Genomic DNA, 16619 nt, shown 5'->3' on the forward strand with positions numbered 1-16619 from the left:
TAATTACTGCTGGTTTTCTGGGTGATGACAGACTAAGCTCCCTTCCTCCATGGTCTCTTTCTCGCACCATACAACTCTCTCGTTCCAGACTAACACCCCTAATGTGCAGGTACTGACACCTTTTGGACGAGAAATCAAGAGCTAACCACTCTGATATGAATAAAATCCAAATTGCCCAATAGGAACGTAAAACTCTCCCAAATCTGTACCTTCATTACCCCTCTCCAGGAACAGGCCCTCTAGCCCCTAATAAAACGCTAATTCATCAAATTCTCAATTAACCAACTTATTTTCAGCATACAAACCCCTCTCCTGAGACGCCCTGGTGCAACCTCCAGTTCTCGCTTTTCCTGTCAAAATTCCAGTTCAAGGATTTCTATCTGAATGAAACTTTCCCCAGTTTTGCCCAGAAAGGATGGGATGTCACCACCATGCTGTATACACTTCCCCAGCCCTTAGTTCAATCTCTAAAATGAGACACACTATTCTATCTGGTATTAATAACAATTAACAGTAAGTAACAGACACTGCGAATGTCACCCATACCAGTACTTTGTGTTCAAATTACTCATTTAATCCTCAAAACACCGTGTGATCAATATTACAGTTGTCTTAACTATTTTTTTTTATTTTGAGAGAGAGTGAGCGGGCACAAGCAGGGGAGGGCAGAGAGGGAGAGACAGAATCCCAAGCAGGCGCCACACTGTCAGCGCAGAGCCCAACACGGGGCTCCCATGAACCGGGAGATCGTGACTCGAGCCGAAACCAAGACTCGGATGCTCAGCCGACTGAGCCACCCAGGCACCTCTGTATTAACTATTGGAAAGCTGAGGAAATCGAGGCTCACGGGGTGTAAATGGCAGTCGCGGTCACGCAGCTGGGACAAGCCATCTGCCCCCAGAGCCCACTCCCTTAACCCCTGTGAGTACTGAGTCATGTGTCACTGCACCGGCAGACAGGAAGCAACGTGAGGTCCTCTCTTCCTCATCTTTATCCTCCCACGGGACAAGCTCTGCATATTATCCACGCTCACCCAATATTTGTTGAGAGAATGAGCAAGGAGATTAACACAAGTGGTCTTATCCTTTAGAGGAAATACATGCACAGTTAAACAGGCCTGTCATAGAGCTTCCTACCAAGAGTGGTTCCAGTGGTGAGAATTTCAGGTAGGAGGGGGACTCCGTTCTCAAGTAGCTGGGTTATGACACGCCCCTCAGAGGGTCTCCACCACGTCTCGGGCCCTATGTCGATGCAACACCAGGCTGTGTGACTGCCACGGTATCCCGAAAGGAGGCAGAGCAGTACAAAGCCAGAGTCCAACGGCATTGGCTTGATATCCCGGAGCACATTCTCACGGGCGAGTCTTAGCGCTCGTAGCCCATGCCTGTGTATGTCAAATGTCACATCCTCAGGCCCCGATCGACTCCCCCCAGTTAGGTCCCAGCCGGCAGAACCTCCAGAAGAAAAATACCTTCGTCTCGGCACCCGACGCAGACGATACCCAAGAGCCAAGGCCAAGCTTTACGGGAGGCAGAAGGTGACTGACACGAGGCCACTACTGACGAGCACCCTCACCATGTCATGACAACACTGGAACGTGACAGAAACTCTAACTTCTCAGGCCCCGGAGGCCGCCCTACTTCTTTCCCTCTTACTGAATGGGACCGAAACTCGACTCTTAACTTCTCATACCTCGGAAGTCGTTCTACTTCTTTCCCTTTTATTTTCAGTGCTTTGAAATTTTTCTCCCAATCTTGGACTGTAGAGAGATGTTTTTCCACTAGAGCTTCCATATCAACTTGTCCAATTACGATCCATTCCTATTAAAGAATGGAAAACATATTAAAGAAACAGAATTTATTAACATATAAAATATTAGGGCCCACTGATAAAAAGGTACAGATTTAAGGTATTCAGGTAAATTTCAATTTAAGTACTCAAATATAACCATTACTGTAGAGCCTAAAAAAACTATTTAACATATAAAAGTAAGTGATCATCAAACTTTTTTTAAAAGACCACAAAACCCTTTTCTCAGATTCTCTTCTCAAATTTGATGTATCCAAATACAGAATCATTTGGCAAAGCCAAGGCTACAAATTTGAATGTATGCACATTCAATCAGTCCTAGAAACCCGACAGTCAGAAGCAGCACCCGGTGGCAACTGGGAGACCGGCTGACGTCCCAGTCACGCGTCTTGGGAGCGAAAGGAAGGACGAGGGACACAGCTGGGGTCTCTCCCCATTGAGCAGCCAAGGTTCACTCCAACACGAGGAGGAAGTGAAATCCTCTCCACCTCACTACATCTGAGACCTCACTCCAAGGGCCAGTCGATTCAAAGACTGAATGAAAGGAGATAGTTTCCCAAGAGGAGTTAAAATTGACACAACAGAATCTTGTCACATCCCAAGCTGATGCAACTAGTTTCTCAGTCTTCAAAAAGTCAAAGACAAAAAAATCTTGGTTCTCATCTGTGGTGTAAATCTGGGTTGTACAGGAATCCTCACACTGGCTCCCCATCTTGCCGTACTTTTACATTATGCCACATAAGATAAACCGTAGATCAGTACACTTAATACTCATTCAACCAATCAGATGAAACGTTATAACAGAATAACAGACAATTACAAGTTCCATACCTCATGTTGGTGTAAAACAGCTGATAGTCTCCTAAACAGATCTTCTGCTTTGCTGAAAATAGTCAAAAATCCATTTGCATTTCTATCAATCATAACAGAAAAAATAGACTCATCTCCGGCCTCACCCACTCCCCTAAACTGATTAGGAATGCCGATGAACCTCTTCATTTCTCTGTAATATTTAGCCCGGATTTCTTCAAGAGGAGGCCTGAATTGTAACCGTCCCTGTCTGAAAACAAAGAAATAGCTTTAACATATGAATTACTGGAAAAACATGGTTTGAAAATGAAAGGGGCTGTAAGAAAGCTTACTTGTACACTAGGTCTATGCTTATTTCTGGCAGGTTCTCATTAAGTGCCTCCAGGCCCATCTGATACTGGTGTTCGAGGGCTTTGTACAGCTGGTGATTCCAGTGCTGCTTCCACGCACGCATGTCACCGGCCTGGAACCCCTGATAGGTTAGAGTCACGTTTTTTATTTGAAAACCAGGTGACAGAATGGATGTGGGGAATAAGCTTCGGAACTCCTTGGGCCTGCACCCACGGGTTAACAAGGCACAGAGAATTACAAGGCCATGGGATGCTCTCATCCAAGTTTACAACAACAAGATTGGGCAAATAAAGACAGAGAAGGGGGGCCAAGTCCCCCAGAATAGAGAGGGGGGGCAAAGGCCCCCAGAATAGAGAGAGGGGACAAAGGCCCCCAATACAAAGGTATATGAGGTAAACAAGATTAGGCATTCAGGGCAAAAACACCCCCCCCCCCCCCACCCATTTAGTACTAGAGCAGAAAGCTGCTTTCACAGGAGGGAAGGCTGAAGTTAGGTAAACAGGTAAATTGGGCTATAGACCCTGTGGGGCAGTGAAGCTGCCCAGAGCGGAGATGATTAACAAAAGAAAGGTGCATTTGCAGTGATAGGTATTGAGGAGGGCACCTGTTGGGACGAGCACTGGGTGTTGTATGGAAACCAATTTGATAATACATTTCATATTAAAAAAAACAACAACAAAAGAAAGGTGCCTTGGCAACCCTGAGGTCACGTGTCCTACCTGCCTCGTCCCCTAGGCTAAGACAAACAAAGGTGCTGCCTCCTGCCCTCTGTAAACAACCTTCCGCCAGGCTGCCCGGTGCCCCAACGTTGTTGTGTATTAATCCAAACCCCTAACCCCGAATGTCTTCAAGACCCCCTTTCCCTCATATCCACAAGTTAATGTTCACAGATTCATTGTCCCTTTGTGCGCGTCCATTGCCATGTTTGTAAGCCTTCTGATGCTAATAAAAGCAGAGCAAGGGCCCTTATTTGGGGCTCTTGTCTTTTCTGGACATTAGTCATCTCTCGCTTTAATCCTGCGTCCCACTCTCTTGCTCCACAAGAGAGAACTTAAGACTTAGATTCTACGACAAATGGGGTCTTCATTTAAAGCATTTATATCGTATATAGTGAAATTATGAGCAAAAAACAAAAAAAAACAACCCATTTTTAACATCTTAAAACATGCAACTCCTTCACTGCTACCTGTAGTAGGACAGTTTATATGAAGTCAAATATAAAAATTTCCAAGCTTCATGCTTTTAAATAGTCCACAAAAAGACCGGCAAAACTTAAAATATCAAATTAACGTTAAGTGGATGTTATATATGAGTTTTATACTATGGCGCTAAAAAAAAGTCAGTGGTTTATTTGATCAACTTCTTAGACCTCTTTCTAAAACCCCCATCAAGTGCAGCTCTTCTCTTCCTTCTTCACCCCCTAAATAATCCACCGCACATTTTTAAAAAATAATCAACTGAAAAATATGAAGATGCTCAAGACAGTTTACGCTCTTTGTGCTTCCATATAACCATAAATACATTAATGCTGACACTTGTTTTTTCTTCAAGATCTAAGAATTGGGAGCTCCCAGGTGGCTCAGTCGGCTAAGTGTCTGACTCTTGCTTTCAGCTCAGCTCATGATCTCGGGGATCACGAGTTTAAGGCCTGGATCAGGCTCTGTGCTGGCGGCACAGAGCCTGCTTGGGATTCTCCCTCTCCGGCTGTCTCTGCCTGCCACCCTCCACCCCTGTGTGTGCGCGCACATGCTCCCTCTTTCTCAAAAGAAAAAAAGAAATAAACTTAAAAAGAATTGAAAAAAAAATCTCAGGGCACCGGGTGGCTCAGTCGGTTAAGCATCCGACTTCAGCTCAGGTCATGATCTCATGGTTCATGAGTTCGACCCCACATTGGGCTCTGTGCTGACAGCTCAGAGCCTGGAGACTGCTTCGGATTCTGTGTCTCCCTCTCTCTCTGCCCCTCCCAAACTCACACTCTGTCTCTCTCTCTCTCAAAAATAAACAAACATTAAAAAAATTTTTTTTTTAATTTAAGAACTGAAAACTACATGTAAACAGATAAGACACGTAATTCATCCTCAGCTAAAACCCCCTACCACAGACCGGGCAGGAGGCTCTGCGCATTACACTTACATAAATATCATAATTTATCAAAATGTGTATAGAAATGGAATTTTACCCCAAAAAAAGGAAAACACTCTGAAACGGTTATTTCAATTACTGGGCTTCTGCCCAACTTCGCTTCATGTTCTTCTACACATGTCTCCACCAGCTAAAAGAAAACTAAACAATGGTAACGTTTAAGCACCAAGCCAAAGAAACTACTAAGTCTGAACTGAGAAACTGGACGTTCCAAAAGATAAATGAAAACTTATTTTTATATTTTTAAATGTAAATGCATTGCTAATTTGTGGTCTTTATATACAATTCGGTAGAACTCTACATTTATTAGAAATTTCTTAGTAAAGATTTACAGATAACCTTTATGAACTCGTCCTCAACTCCTATATTTACCTTCTGAAAAGATCACACCCGAAGAGTAGACACCAAGGAAAACATAATTACCTGGGCTTCTACGCTCGCTAAGCCAGTTCTCAGTTCTTGTAATCCATCTTTCCAACGCTGCTGCTGCCGAAGCAGATCAATGTTCATGAGAAAGACGACCTGTTAAAAATTAAAGCACAGCAGTCGCAAAGTAACCCTGGAAAAGCAGTAACTTTTCGGTAGGAAAACCTGACAGATACCAACCACCTCAACCGAGTGATCGAGATTAATTCAACCGATAGTAAGACATAGAAATAACTGATTGATACCCCGACAAAGGCAAACATCGCTGCTGCGGTATTTCTGTCAGAACCGCATCACCGTGATCTAAGAATGAGAGAGCTTCATACAAACCACATTGAGACACTTTCTACAAAAAAATGACCGATTCTGTAACGAGTATCAAGGTGATGACAAGCAAGGAAAGTCTCAGAAGGAGGAGGAGACTACAGAGACTCAACGACCAAATGCAAAAAGACATCAGTGGAAAAGCTGTAAAATTCAAAACCCGCCTATTGCCTAGTTATCATAAATGTAGTATGGTTAATCAAGTTGTTAACAACAGAGGAAGTCAATAAGTGTGAACTCTGTACTATTTTGGCAACCGTAAGTCTGTTAAATAATTAGACTTTCAAATAAGTAAAAACTATTTCAAATTATAACACACGGTGCCTGGGGGGGTTCAGTCAACTAAGCATCCAACTCTTGATTTCAGTCCAGGTCATGATCTCACAGTTTCTGAGTTCGAGTCCCACCCACATCGGGCTCTGTGCTGACAGTGCAGAGCCTGCTTGGGATATTCATTCTCTCTCTCTCTCTCTCTCTCTCTCTCTCTCTCACTCTCTCTCTCTGCCCCTGCCCTGCTCTGTCCCTCTCTCAAAAATAAATAAACTTAACTTTTTTTTTAATTTAAAAAGAATAAAATTACATCCCAATTACCATTTTAATAATACTTTTCATAGATTATCTAATTGTACAAATAAAACCTACCTTTTCACAAAATGTAGTGTGCCATTTTCTCAGTTTTCTATTTTCAGTGGCAAGTCGTTGGGCAGCATTTTGGAGCTTCTGGATGTAGGCTTCTAATTCTTTAGGATTATCCCAAGTAATCTGTGACTTTCCCCCACTTCCTGCTTTTGAATTCTAAGGTACAACATATGCCATTTAGCGATACAATGCATTTCTTTTTTCCACAAGATTTCACACTGTCCATCTTCAGTACAGTTATTCCTAACACTATCTGCAATGAGGACGCATAGAGTAATGATTCCATTTTATAAACAATAAGGCAATGTGGCAAAATGAATAGCTCCCTCCCTCCCAAGTTTCCTCTCTTAGAGTGAAACAGCCCTAGATGAGCTAGATTGACCTCTCTCTCTCTCTCTCCCTCACACACACGCGCGCGCGCGCGCACACACACACACACACACACACACACACACACACACACACACACACAGGAATGACAGGTGGAAGGCAGCAGACGACCTTGAGGCCTGGAGAGCTGAGGAGAGACACATGCACGCTTCCTCACCGTCTCCATATGTGCAGGACAGGGCGATGGACACGCCTCCCACCAGGAGCCACCTCCAGGAACACACCACAAGCTCCGGAAGAAGCCGGCTCCCTCTGGCCAAAGGACTGGGAACACTGTGGTCCAAGGGAACCTTCAGCGATACCCACCCTCCTCTGGCCAAACACCAACAGAAGTGCCACAGCTCTGCAGCCTGAGCAGAACCAAACAGGGGGCTGACCCTCCATCCACCAATCAAAGGCCAGGAGTGTTCAAGTCCTGGCCAAGGGAAGGCTGGCTGAACAACGAGCTGCCCACCCCCGGGCAGGCAGGTCAGCCCAGTGCTCCCTCCCAGCCACGTGAACGGGGCTCGAGAAGGGGCCAGGCTCATACCCTGCTTAGGGGCAGCACAGGCCGGGACCACCCTCAAGGGAAGGTGTCAGTGCCCTGAACGGGGCACTCAACTCCCACTCCCTCACGGGAAGCCGAGCAAGTCCAGGACGGTTCCTGCGGGGCCCAGCGGAGTGTGGAGCACACACACTCACTCGGGAATCACTACGCTTCATTCCGTCACAGAGAAACGCTACTCAGAAAGGACCGCAAACTCAAAAGCTAAGACCATGACAGCCAGGAGGAAGTAGAAGATTCTGAAAGTGCTAACAGATCTGTCAACTGTGACTTTCATTCCTGGTAACAATATCCTTCGGTAAAGGGGGGAATACAAACATTGCGGGACACAGGAAAAGACAAGAGAATCCGTTGCAAAGCTGCTCGTAAGACATGGCTAAAGCCAATTCTCTCGGTAAGGACCTCAAAAGCAAAGGAAAACTCTGGGGTTAGGGAAATGTCAATACAAAACAAACTGTCCTTCTTGTGAATTTCTTAAATCCTACCTGATGACTGAAGCAAAAATCAAAACCCCATGTGCCTGGTGCTGTGTGCACACAGACAGTACTCCACAGTCAGGACAAATATGTAAGGATGGAGGGGAGAAAGTGCCCAACAGCAGCCAGGTTTCTACACGTCCTTGACGTGCTGCCTGGCAAGGCAGGGGATCACTCACGTCCAGAATACAGCAGACCCTCCATACAGCCACTGAATGGATGAAACGCAATCGTATTCAATCCAACAGAGCACTCCATGCAACAGCCTAGAAAGCATGAATGAGCAACCACCACACATGACCCACTGTCGCACTGCTACAGGTCATGAAGGTAAGTAAGTCAGAGTCCCTGCCCTCGGAGACAGCGAGTGGCCAGAGGATTAGAAAGAACCTTGGCGTTCTTGCTCCTTCCATCTTGGTTTCTTCTCTACTATTCGGTCTCATTTAACATATGCTAATATAATGATGTACTTCTCACAACCCAATTTCTCATAGAAATATCAACAAATATTTCTTTGAGTATATTTATTAGAGAAGAAAAAGTCCTAAAGGTGTGCAATTAAACATTATCTATTCGGTAAAAAGGGGTAAAAAAATAATAAAATATTTCCCATTTTCAAAAGTACACTTGTAAACAGGCACAGAAAAAAAAATTTAAAGGATATACTCCAGACTGCTAACAATGGCCATCTCTTGGTGATACCGTTTTAAAACACCTTTTTTCCTGTTGTTTACCTGTGTTTTTTAAACTTTGCATTATAAAGTTTGGAGCTTTCGCAATAAAAAATTTTTCATTAAAAAAATTTTAAAAATTTAAAAATCTGTAATATGAATTATAGGACTTGTTGTAAATTGTAGGCCTGAGAACTAGTGAGCAGAACAAAGTTAATGTAGTAGATCTGACTGCCATCCCTTAAAGGCCTATTTAACATCCTGACCCTGACCCTGACGAGGCCCTGGCACCTGCACACGTGGATCTTGGAGGTCCCCCACCACCCTAACTTGTAAGACAGCTCATGGTAGCTCAACCACACAGTTTATACTCAACACTTGATCTCCTTCTGGGCATCTGGAAGTTTGGTACATTATCAGGCAGAAGATACCTCCAGGACGAGTCCCCCAAAAGTGCCCAGGTACAGAGTCTCTAATGGTCTTCCCGGTGAGAAAACATCACATGTATTACAACTTGTGATGGGGAGCAGGGCGGGGGTGCGGGGGCAGGTGGAGGACGCCCTGTGTGGGTCCACAGGGAGGGGTTCCTGACAGCCAGCGCCCCGTTTGCCCAACCTTCGTTCCGGGCCCTTCCCTGTAGGGACTCTGCTCTGCACCTCCTGCTGCAGGAGACCATAAGGAGATTGGCCGTGAGTACAGCTACACCATGACCTAGCAGTCCTCCTACAAAAGCACAGAAACTGGGCGCAGTCTTGAGGAAAATCACAACCACTGATCCACTTGCACATAAAACAATAAGAAAAGGGTATATTCCTCTTCTACTTAATCTTTAAATATTTTATGTCTGTTAAGACTAAAATTATAGGTTTCAAAAAGCTACAAGTCACATAGTAATAGGATAGTTTGAAAACTAGTGTAGGTTTTCCTAATGCCATACGCATGGATATTTAAACAAGCACAGATAAAAAAAAAGCCAAATAAATCTCAAAGTATAAAATCAGGAGACGACAGAAAAGCATTAAAGACTGGTATATAAGGACCTCACAATTCAGGGGCGCCTGGGTGGCTCAGTCAGTTAAGCATCTGACTCTTGATCTCAGCTCAGGTCATGATCTCACGGTCGCATGGGTTCCAGCCCCGCATAAGGCTCTGTGCTGACATCTCAGAGCTGGGAGCCTGCTTGGGATTCTGTGTCTCCCTTTCTCTCTCTGCCCCTCCCCCACTCACACTTTGTCTCTGTCTCTCTCAAAAATAAAATTCTTTTTAATGTTATTTATTTTTGAGAGAGACAAGAGTGCAAACGGGGGAGGGACAGAAAGCAAGGGAGATACAGAATCCCAAGCAGACTCCAGGCTCTGAGCTGTCAGCACGGAGCCGGACATGGGGCTCCAACTCACAAACCACGAGATCATGACCTCAGCTGAAGTCAACGCTTAACCGACTGAGCCACCCAGGTGCCCATGAAAAATAAACTTTAAAAAAAAAAAAAAAAAAAGACCTCACAATTCAGTGAATAAGTAAATATAATAGCACACAAGTTGTATACTACATGTATTAATTCACTGGATCAAACTCAGCACCTGAATATGTGAAACACTACAACCACTTAAATCTACAAGTGTTACTTGTTAAGAGTGAAGGAAGTCACTGGAGAACAAAAACTTAGCTCAATATTAAGCTGAAGGGTACACTAAAAAACTAAGAAACAAGAAACACCTCACAAGTAAAATCTAATTATTATAACACAGAAAGTCCATTTACCTTAATTATCTGTTCAAATGCTAATGCGGATTGTAACATCATTGGTCTCTGACTTTGAATCATTTGTTGATCGATGGAATTGTAAAAATGTGCCACCTACAAAGTAAAAGTACAATTAGCAACAATTATTAATAACTAAGACACTTAATTTTTCACCTGTTTTCATTTTTACTTGTTTGAACGGAAACATCAATGCTTCTCATCGTAAGATTTAACAAGAAGCAGCTTTTCATCTGTAATACAGCACTGATGCCCATGTTAACATACGCAGTCACTCCTTGCTGAGTTCCCACAATGTGCCAAGTCCCGTCCCAGGGGCTGATTAAACAAAGACTAGAAAACCCAGTCCCTGGGACCAAGAAGTTCACAGTCTCAGGGGAAATATGGAAGAAACCAGTAAAGCATATCAAATGCTAAAAACTGAACTCTTCACTCCTGCAACTCTGCAAACGTGTTCCTTTGTCAGCATTTAACAATTAATCCACTTCTCAGACCAAGAGATCCTTGAGTTGTCCTTTACTTTTCTTTTACATCCCACATCAATGAAGTCTACTGACTATACTTTTTGTTTGATTTTTATTTATTTTTTATTCAAATTCTAGTTAGTAACATACTGAGCAGTATTGGTTTTGAGAGAATTCAGTGATTCAGCTCTCACCTACAACCCCTGGGGCTCATCACCAGGTAACTCATCCTCCCCCCCTCCCCCTCTCCAGCAGCCCTCAGGGTATTGTCTGTACTTAGGACTCTCTCGTAGACAGGATGCCTGGTCTCTCAGTCCGTTGAGAGTCTGACTTCAGCTCAGGTATTATCTCAACTCACAGGTTGTGGGATAGAGTCCTGCATCGGACTCTATGCTGACAGCAAGACTTGCTTGGGATTCTGTCTGTCTGTCTGTCTGTCTGTCTCTCTCTCAGTCCCTCCCCCACACACCAACACACTCCCTTTCTCTCTTTTGAAATAAATAAACTTAAAAAAAAAGTCTCTTGTGGTTTGTTTTCTTCTCTTTTTCCCTCCCTTCCCATATGTTCGTCAGTTTTGTTTCTTAAAGCACACGAGTGAAATCATGAATTTGTCTACTGCCTACACTTTTACAACATACGTTACAGGCAGCCATGTCACCCACGTCCACCAACCCCAAGGAGGGTGAGCACCCCCGTTGCTCGACAAGACCAGTGTGGCCGTCTCCAAACTGGTCTGTCTCCAGCGGTGGCTTCCTAGTGTCTGTTCAAAGCATTCAAAGAAGCCAGAGTGGTCCTTCCTAAAGATAAATCACACTATTCTATTTGCTACACCAAAACTCCCGATGACTCCCCCACTGCATGTGAGAATAAAATCCCAAATCCCAACACTCTCACCTAAAACCTTCCACTGGCTTCCCAATACGCTGTCGAATAAAACCCAAATCCCCAAGCCATGCCGCTCTCCCAGAACATACTTTTTACATAAGCTGCCCCACCACAGAGCCTCACTGCAGGGCGGCCACGCTGGGCTCCTTGCTGCTCCTGTGACGTCCAGGGGAGTCTCCCTCAGGAGCCACGTGTGAACGTCCCGCACCCAACAGCTTTCCTCCAGACACCTGCAAGGTTCTGTGTCACTTGAAGTCGTATCTCTTCCCAAATTATCACCTTTCAAGGCCTACCCTGGCCACTCTGCATAACACGGCAGTCTCTGCTCCAATCGTTTTTTCTTTTGCTTCACAGTACTTAGCACTACACTAGCTCCCAAATTACAACACCTGCTTCAAGAACAGCATCTAGCAAATAGTAGGCACTTGGTAATTATTTCTTCAATCAAGGAATCAAAAACCAGAGATACCCACAAGGTACACTGATGAACGAAAGAGCAACCGTCAACTCTGTTGGGGGAAAAAGAGAGGTTCAGGGAAGCAGATCAAGTGGACACCATGGAGTAAGTCGAAGGAATTGAAAACGATGGTCTTTTCATGTCTGTATCCCCAGCACCTCACAATACACTTGGCCCAGAGTACATTCTTAAAAAATATTTCCTAATTTTATAGATGGTCTGCTTCCTGCCACTAGTAGATATAAAAATAGGCTGTATTTGGTGGAGGATATCCAGGGTATTTATTCTACACCACAGTCGCGGTCCAAGAAAAAGCCTATTCCAGAACACTAGAAGCAAAAGAATACACAGAATTACAGCAATCTGGCTGAGCTACTCTCTAACCAACTCCCACTTCCCACTCCCTGCTCCGGCTGAATTCTTGCTCAGAAGTGAAGGTACGCGTAAACAGATCTCCCCAGGGGAAATGCCGATGCTACACGACCACACTCATCCTTGGAGCTCCTGTGTCGCGCACTAAATACACAGTATACGAGAGTGAGCAAGCCTCTCTGCTTTCGAAGACGCAGCCCCTCTGTGTAACACTCACCCACCCCACCCTCGTGCTCCTGAGAGAGCCCACATACCCCTCCAGGCTCACACCAAACAGCATTCCTCCATAAGGATTTATCTGATACTGCCTCTACCCCTACCCAGGAAATAACTGAAAATTGCCACCTCTATGCTTTCCTGGGACTTTACAAAATCTTTAATAGAGTGCTCGTAATGTATTACCTATTTTTTTAATGTTTATTTACTTTTGAGAGAGAGAGAGAGAGAGAGAGAGAGACAGAGCATGACTGGGGGAGGAGCAGAGAGAGCGATACCCCAGAATCTGAAGCAGGATCCAGCCTCCACAGTCAGCACAGAGCCCAACACAGGGCTCGAACCCACGAACCACGAGATCATGACCTGAGTCGAAGTTGGATGCTCAACTGACTGAGCCTCCCAGGTACCCCAATACCTGTTTTATCAAGTTTTCACTTATCTGTCATCAGTACATAAACTTAATGGAATAAATATGGGCTTTGGAGCCACCTTTGGTATCAAATCCCAGCTTCATCACTTACTAGCTACGTGGCATCAGAAAAACTATGTTATGAATCGGATCCCCAATCAGTTATGTGAAAAACGGGGAGTTAACTGAAATAACATAAAAAAGGTATCTACCAGAAGGCCTCATATTTATGAGGATTCATTATTTATTTCGCTCTCTCCCTCTAGACCAGTGGTTCGCAACCATGGTTGATTTGCACCCAAGGGGACACTTGGCAACGTCAGGAGACACCTTTGAATGTCAGTACTAGGCAGGTGCTACCGGCCAGAGAGGCTACTAAAATGCACAGGACGCCCCCACAGAAAAGAAGTGGTGCAAAATGTTAACAGTGCTGAGGCCGAGAAACCATGTGCCAGAATCCAGCAGCCGCGTATTCATCTCACACCCTCGCTACACTGTGCACAGCAGTACAGGTGCTCAGTGGATCCTCGCTCAAAGAACAGATGGAGAGCAAGACATGCAGGATACTGCTCTTGCCTCTAATATATTGTTCCTGACCACTAACATACTGTTCCTGACCACTAAGACACCACTCCTGCCTCTAAGATAACACTCCTGCCTCAAAGATACCACTCCTGCCTCTAAGATACTATTCTTGTCTCTAAGATACCATTCCTGACCTCTAAGATCTGTTAATTACATGAGCGAAAAGACAAAACACATCCAATACTACAGAAAAACGTTCAAGACCGATGTGCATACTGCATACGGAGTAAGGATGAATCACCCAAAGGAAGACAAAACAAAGAGATTTCTGAGTGGGGAATTAGGGATGACTCTGAGTTTTCTACTAAGAAGGAACAGGTATCCATGCATGGAGACATGTTCAGAGGAGAACCGGGTCTCGTGTGATTGAAGCATAGGGCACAACCTGAAGGGAAGAGTCCAGGCAGTGAAGGCCACAGCCAGTCAGGTCAGTTAGAGCATGATTAACAAGGGCCTGAGGACTGTGCTAAAGAGACACACAACGAGGGGTAATAGTTGGCTTTAAACAGGGAAATGTGGGGCACCTGGGTGGCTCTATGGGTGAAGCATCTGACTCTTGATTTCGGCTCAGGTCATGACCTCATAGTTCATGAGTTTGAGCCCGCACTGGGCTCTGCGCTGACAGTGCAGCCTACTTGGCTTTCTCTTTCTCTTTCTCTCTTTCTTTCTTTCTCTCTCTCTCTCTCCCCCTCCCTCCCTCCCTCCGCCTGCTTCTGCCACTAACAAACATGTGCCCGCTCTCTTTCTCAAAATAAATAAACAAACTTTAAAAAACATTAAAAAAATAAACAGGTAAATGATATGATGGTAATGTGCTGAACAGATAGACCCAGGAAATGACCAAAAATAGAGACTAGTCCATCAGCCTTGTAAATCTCTAAGAACCTGCCTACTGAAGGTGAGCGGAGGACAGAGGACGCTTTGGTTAGAAAGTCCTTTAATATCCATGCATGTAACATGAAAGAAAAAGGAAAAAAAAAGAAAAATTACATTCTAATTTTCCAAATGTTTTTAGAATGAATATCAATACTTCAAATTAATGAATTCCTCTATAGGCTTAAAAAGCAAATTTTGTAAAGTAGTCATTTAGCAAACCATAATTTCACAAGACTCACTGGTGCTATTCTATTAGCCTAAAAAATAACAAAAGTAGAAAATGAAGCCCTTAAAATAGTTGAATGCAATGAACTCAGAACAGTCATATATTCAAAAATGTAATGCCATACTTGTTTAAGAATAATTGCTTGCTTGCAGAATTTCTGTGCAATGTTTGCAACTTGCTGTATTTTGGCAGGAATAACAAAGCCAAGAGCAGAAAGCTGACGAACTTCTCTCAGGAGAATCACCAACCGATCTGAATAATGCACCTTTAATGATCCATCACTAGGATCCAATTCCATAATTCGACTATTAGCCTCGATGCTACAAAATAAAATAACTTCTTAAGTTTCACGTTCTCACTCTTGACATAAAAAACACAATAGTGTTTATAACTTTTCTATAAATATAAAATTAACTCAAAGTAAAAAAAAAAATTTTAATCACAGTTTCCAAGTAATCTTTTTTTCTACATAGTATCTCACAATTCAGATCTTGGTAATAAACTGCAATACCCAAACTACACCATCACATTAATATTTCACTCAAGCAGTTTTTTGAAGTCAGAAAAATCAGTTGCTTAGCCTTCAGCTAAGACTCAAAACTCACATCATATTCACCATAAACAGAAAAGGTTTGGGGGAACCTGGGGGTTCAGTCAGTTAAGCAACCGACTTCGGCTCAGGTCATGATCTCACCATTCCTGAGTTTGAGCCCCGCATCGGGCTCTGTTCTGAGAGTTCAGAGCATGGAGCCTACTTCAGATTCTGTGGCTCCCTCTCTCTCTGCCCCTCCCCTGTTAGTGCTCTCTCTCTGTTTCTCTTTCAAAAATAAACATTAAAGGGGCGCCTGGGTGGCGCAGTCGGTTAAGCGTCCGACTTCAGCCAGGTCACGATCTCGCGGTCCGTGAGTTCGAGCCCCGCGTCGGGCTCTGGGCTGATGGCTCAGAGCCTGGAGCCTGTTTCGGATTCTGTGTCTCCCTCTCTCTCTGCCCCTCCCCCGTTCATGCTCTGTCTCTCTCTGTCCCAAAAATAAAAATAAACGTTGAAAAAAAAATTAAAAAAAAAAAAAATATATAAAAAAAAAAAATAAATAAAATAAATATTAAAAAAATGTAAAAATTTAAAAAAAAGAGAAAAGGTGCTGATTCATCTTCTAAAGGGTACCTTAGATTTTTTTTTTTTTTTTTTTTTTGAGTCAGCCTACTTGGCCCTTTAATACTTTCATTAAAGGATCAATGATAGGGCGCCTGGGTGGCTCAGTCGGTTGAGAGTCCAGCTTTGGCTCAGGTCATGATCTTGCAGTCTGTGAGTTCGAGCCCCACATGGGGCTCTGTGCTGACAGCTCAGAGCCTGGAGCCTGCTTCAGATTCTGCATCCCTCTCTCTCTGCCCCTCCCCCACTGATGCTCTGTCTCTGTCTCAGAAATAAACATTAAAAAAATTTTAAAAAAAAGGATCAGTGACAAAGAACATAAAAATGGTAGGAGTAGAGATACTCAAATGTTTCATTCCTTGGATCTTTGTTTCTCTACCTAAGGACTGGCCTTTGTGTTTCTTTCAAGGCTACAGCAGCTACTTTTAAATCAGGTCATTCAAGTCAGCATGGACTGTGACAACACGGAGCTAAAGTGATCAACAAGTATTTTATTCTCATGACCTCTCTTTCAGGATCAGGTTTATATAATGCTTATTCCTTCGAATCACTTTTATCATTTAGAAAACACGTAGGTCTTAAAACGCAAGCTATTGAAAAGCAAAGAACAAATCTATCCCACCCACGTAACAACAC

At 43.8% G+C, this 16619-nt stretch overlaps 1 protein-coding gene across 2 annotated transcripts in view; it reads right to left on the minus strand.

The window, feature by feature from the left end:
* The window catches only part of DYNC2H1 (dynein cytoplasmic 2 heavy chain 1), a 341612-nt gene that overhangs the window by 306409 nt on the left and 18584 nt on the right, over positions 1-16619 (minus strand). For both annotated transcript variants that reach the window (XM_086679269.1, XM_086679270.1), the window contains exons 12-18: positions 14958-15153; positions 10344-10439; positions 6505-6657; positions 5536-5634; positions 2952-3091; positions 2641-2869; positions 1693-1820 (exon numbers count right to left, since the gene is read on the minus strand). In XM_086679269.1, the coding sequence (XP_086535395.1) occupies positions 1693-1820; positions 2641-2869; positions 2952-3091; positions 5536-5634; positions 6505-6657; positions 10344-10439; positions 14958-15153 (1041 nt within the window). The remainder of the gene's footprint in view (positions 1-1692; positions 1821-2640; positions 2870-2951; positions 3092-5535; positions 5635-6504; positions 6658-10343; positions 10440-14957; positions 15154-16619) is intronic.

The sequence above is a fragment of the Puma concolor genome, chromosome D1 (genome assembly GCF_028749965.1).
Source record: "Puma concolor isolate L17-30 chromosome D1, mPumCon1.1.hap2, whole genome shotgun sequence".
Lineage (NCBI taxonomy): Eukaryota > Metazoa > Chordata > Mammalia > Carnivora > Felidae > Puma > Puma concolor.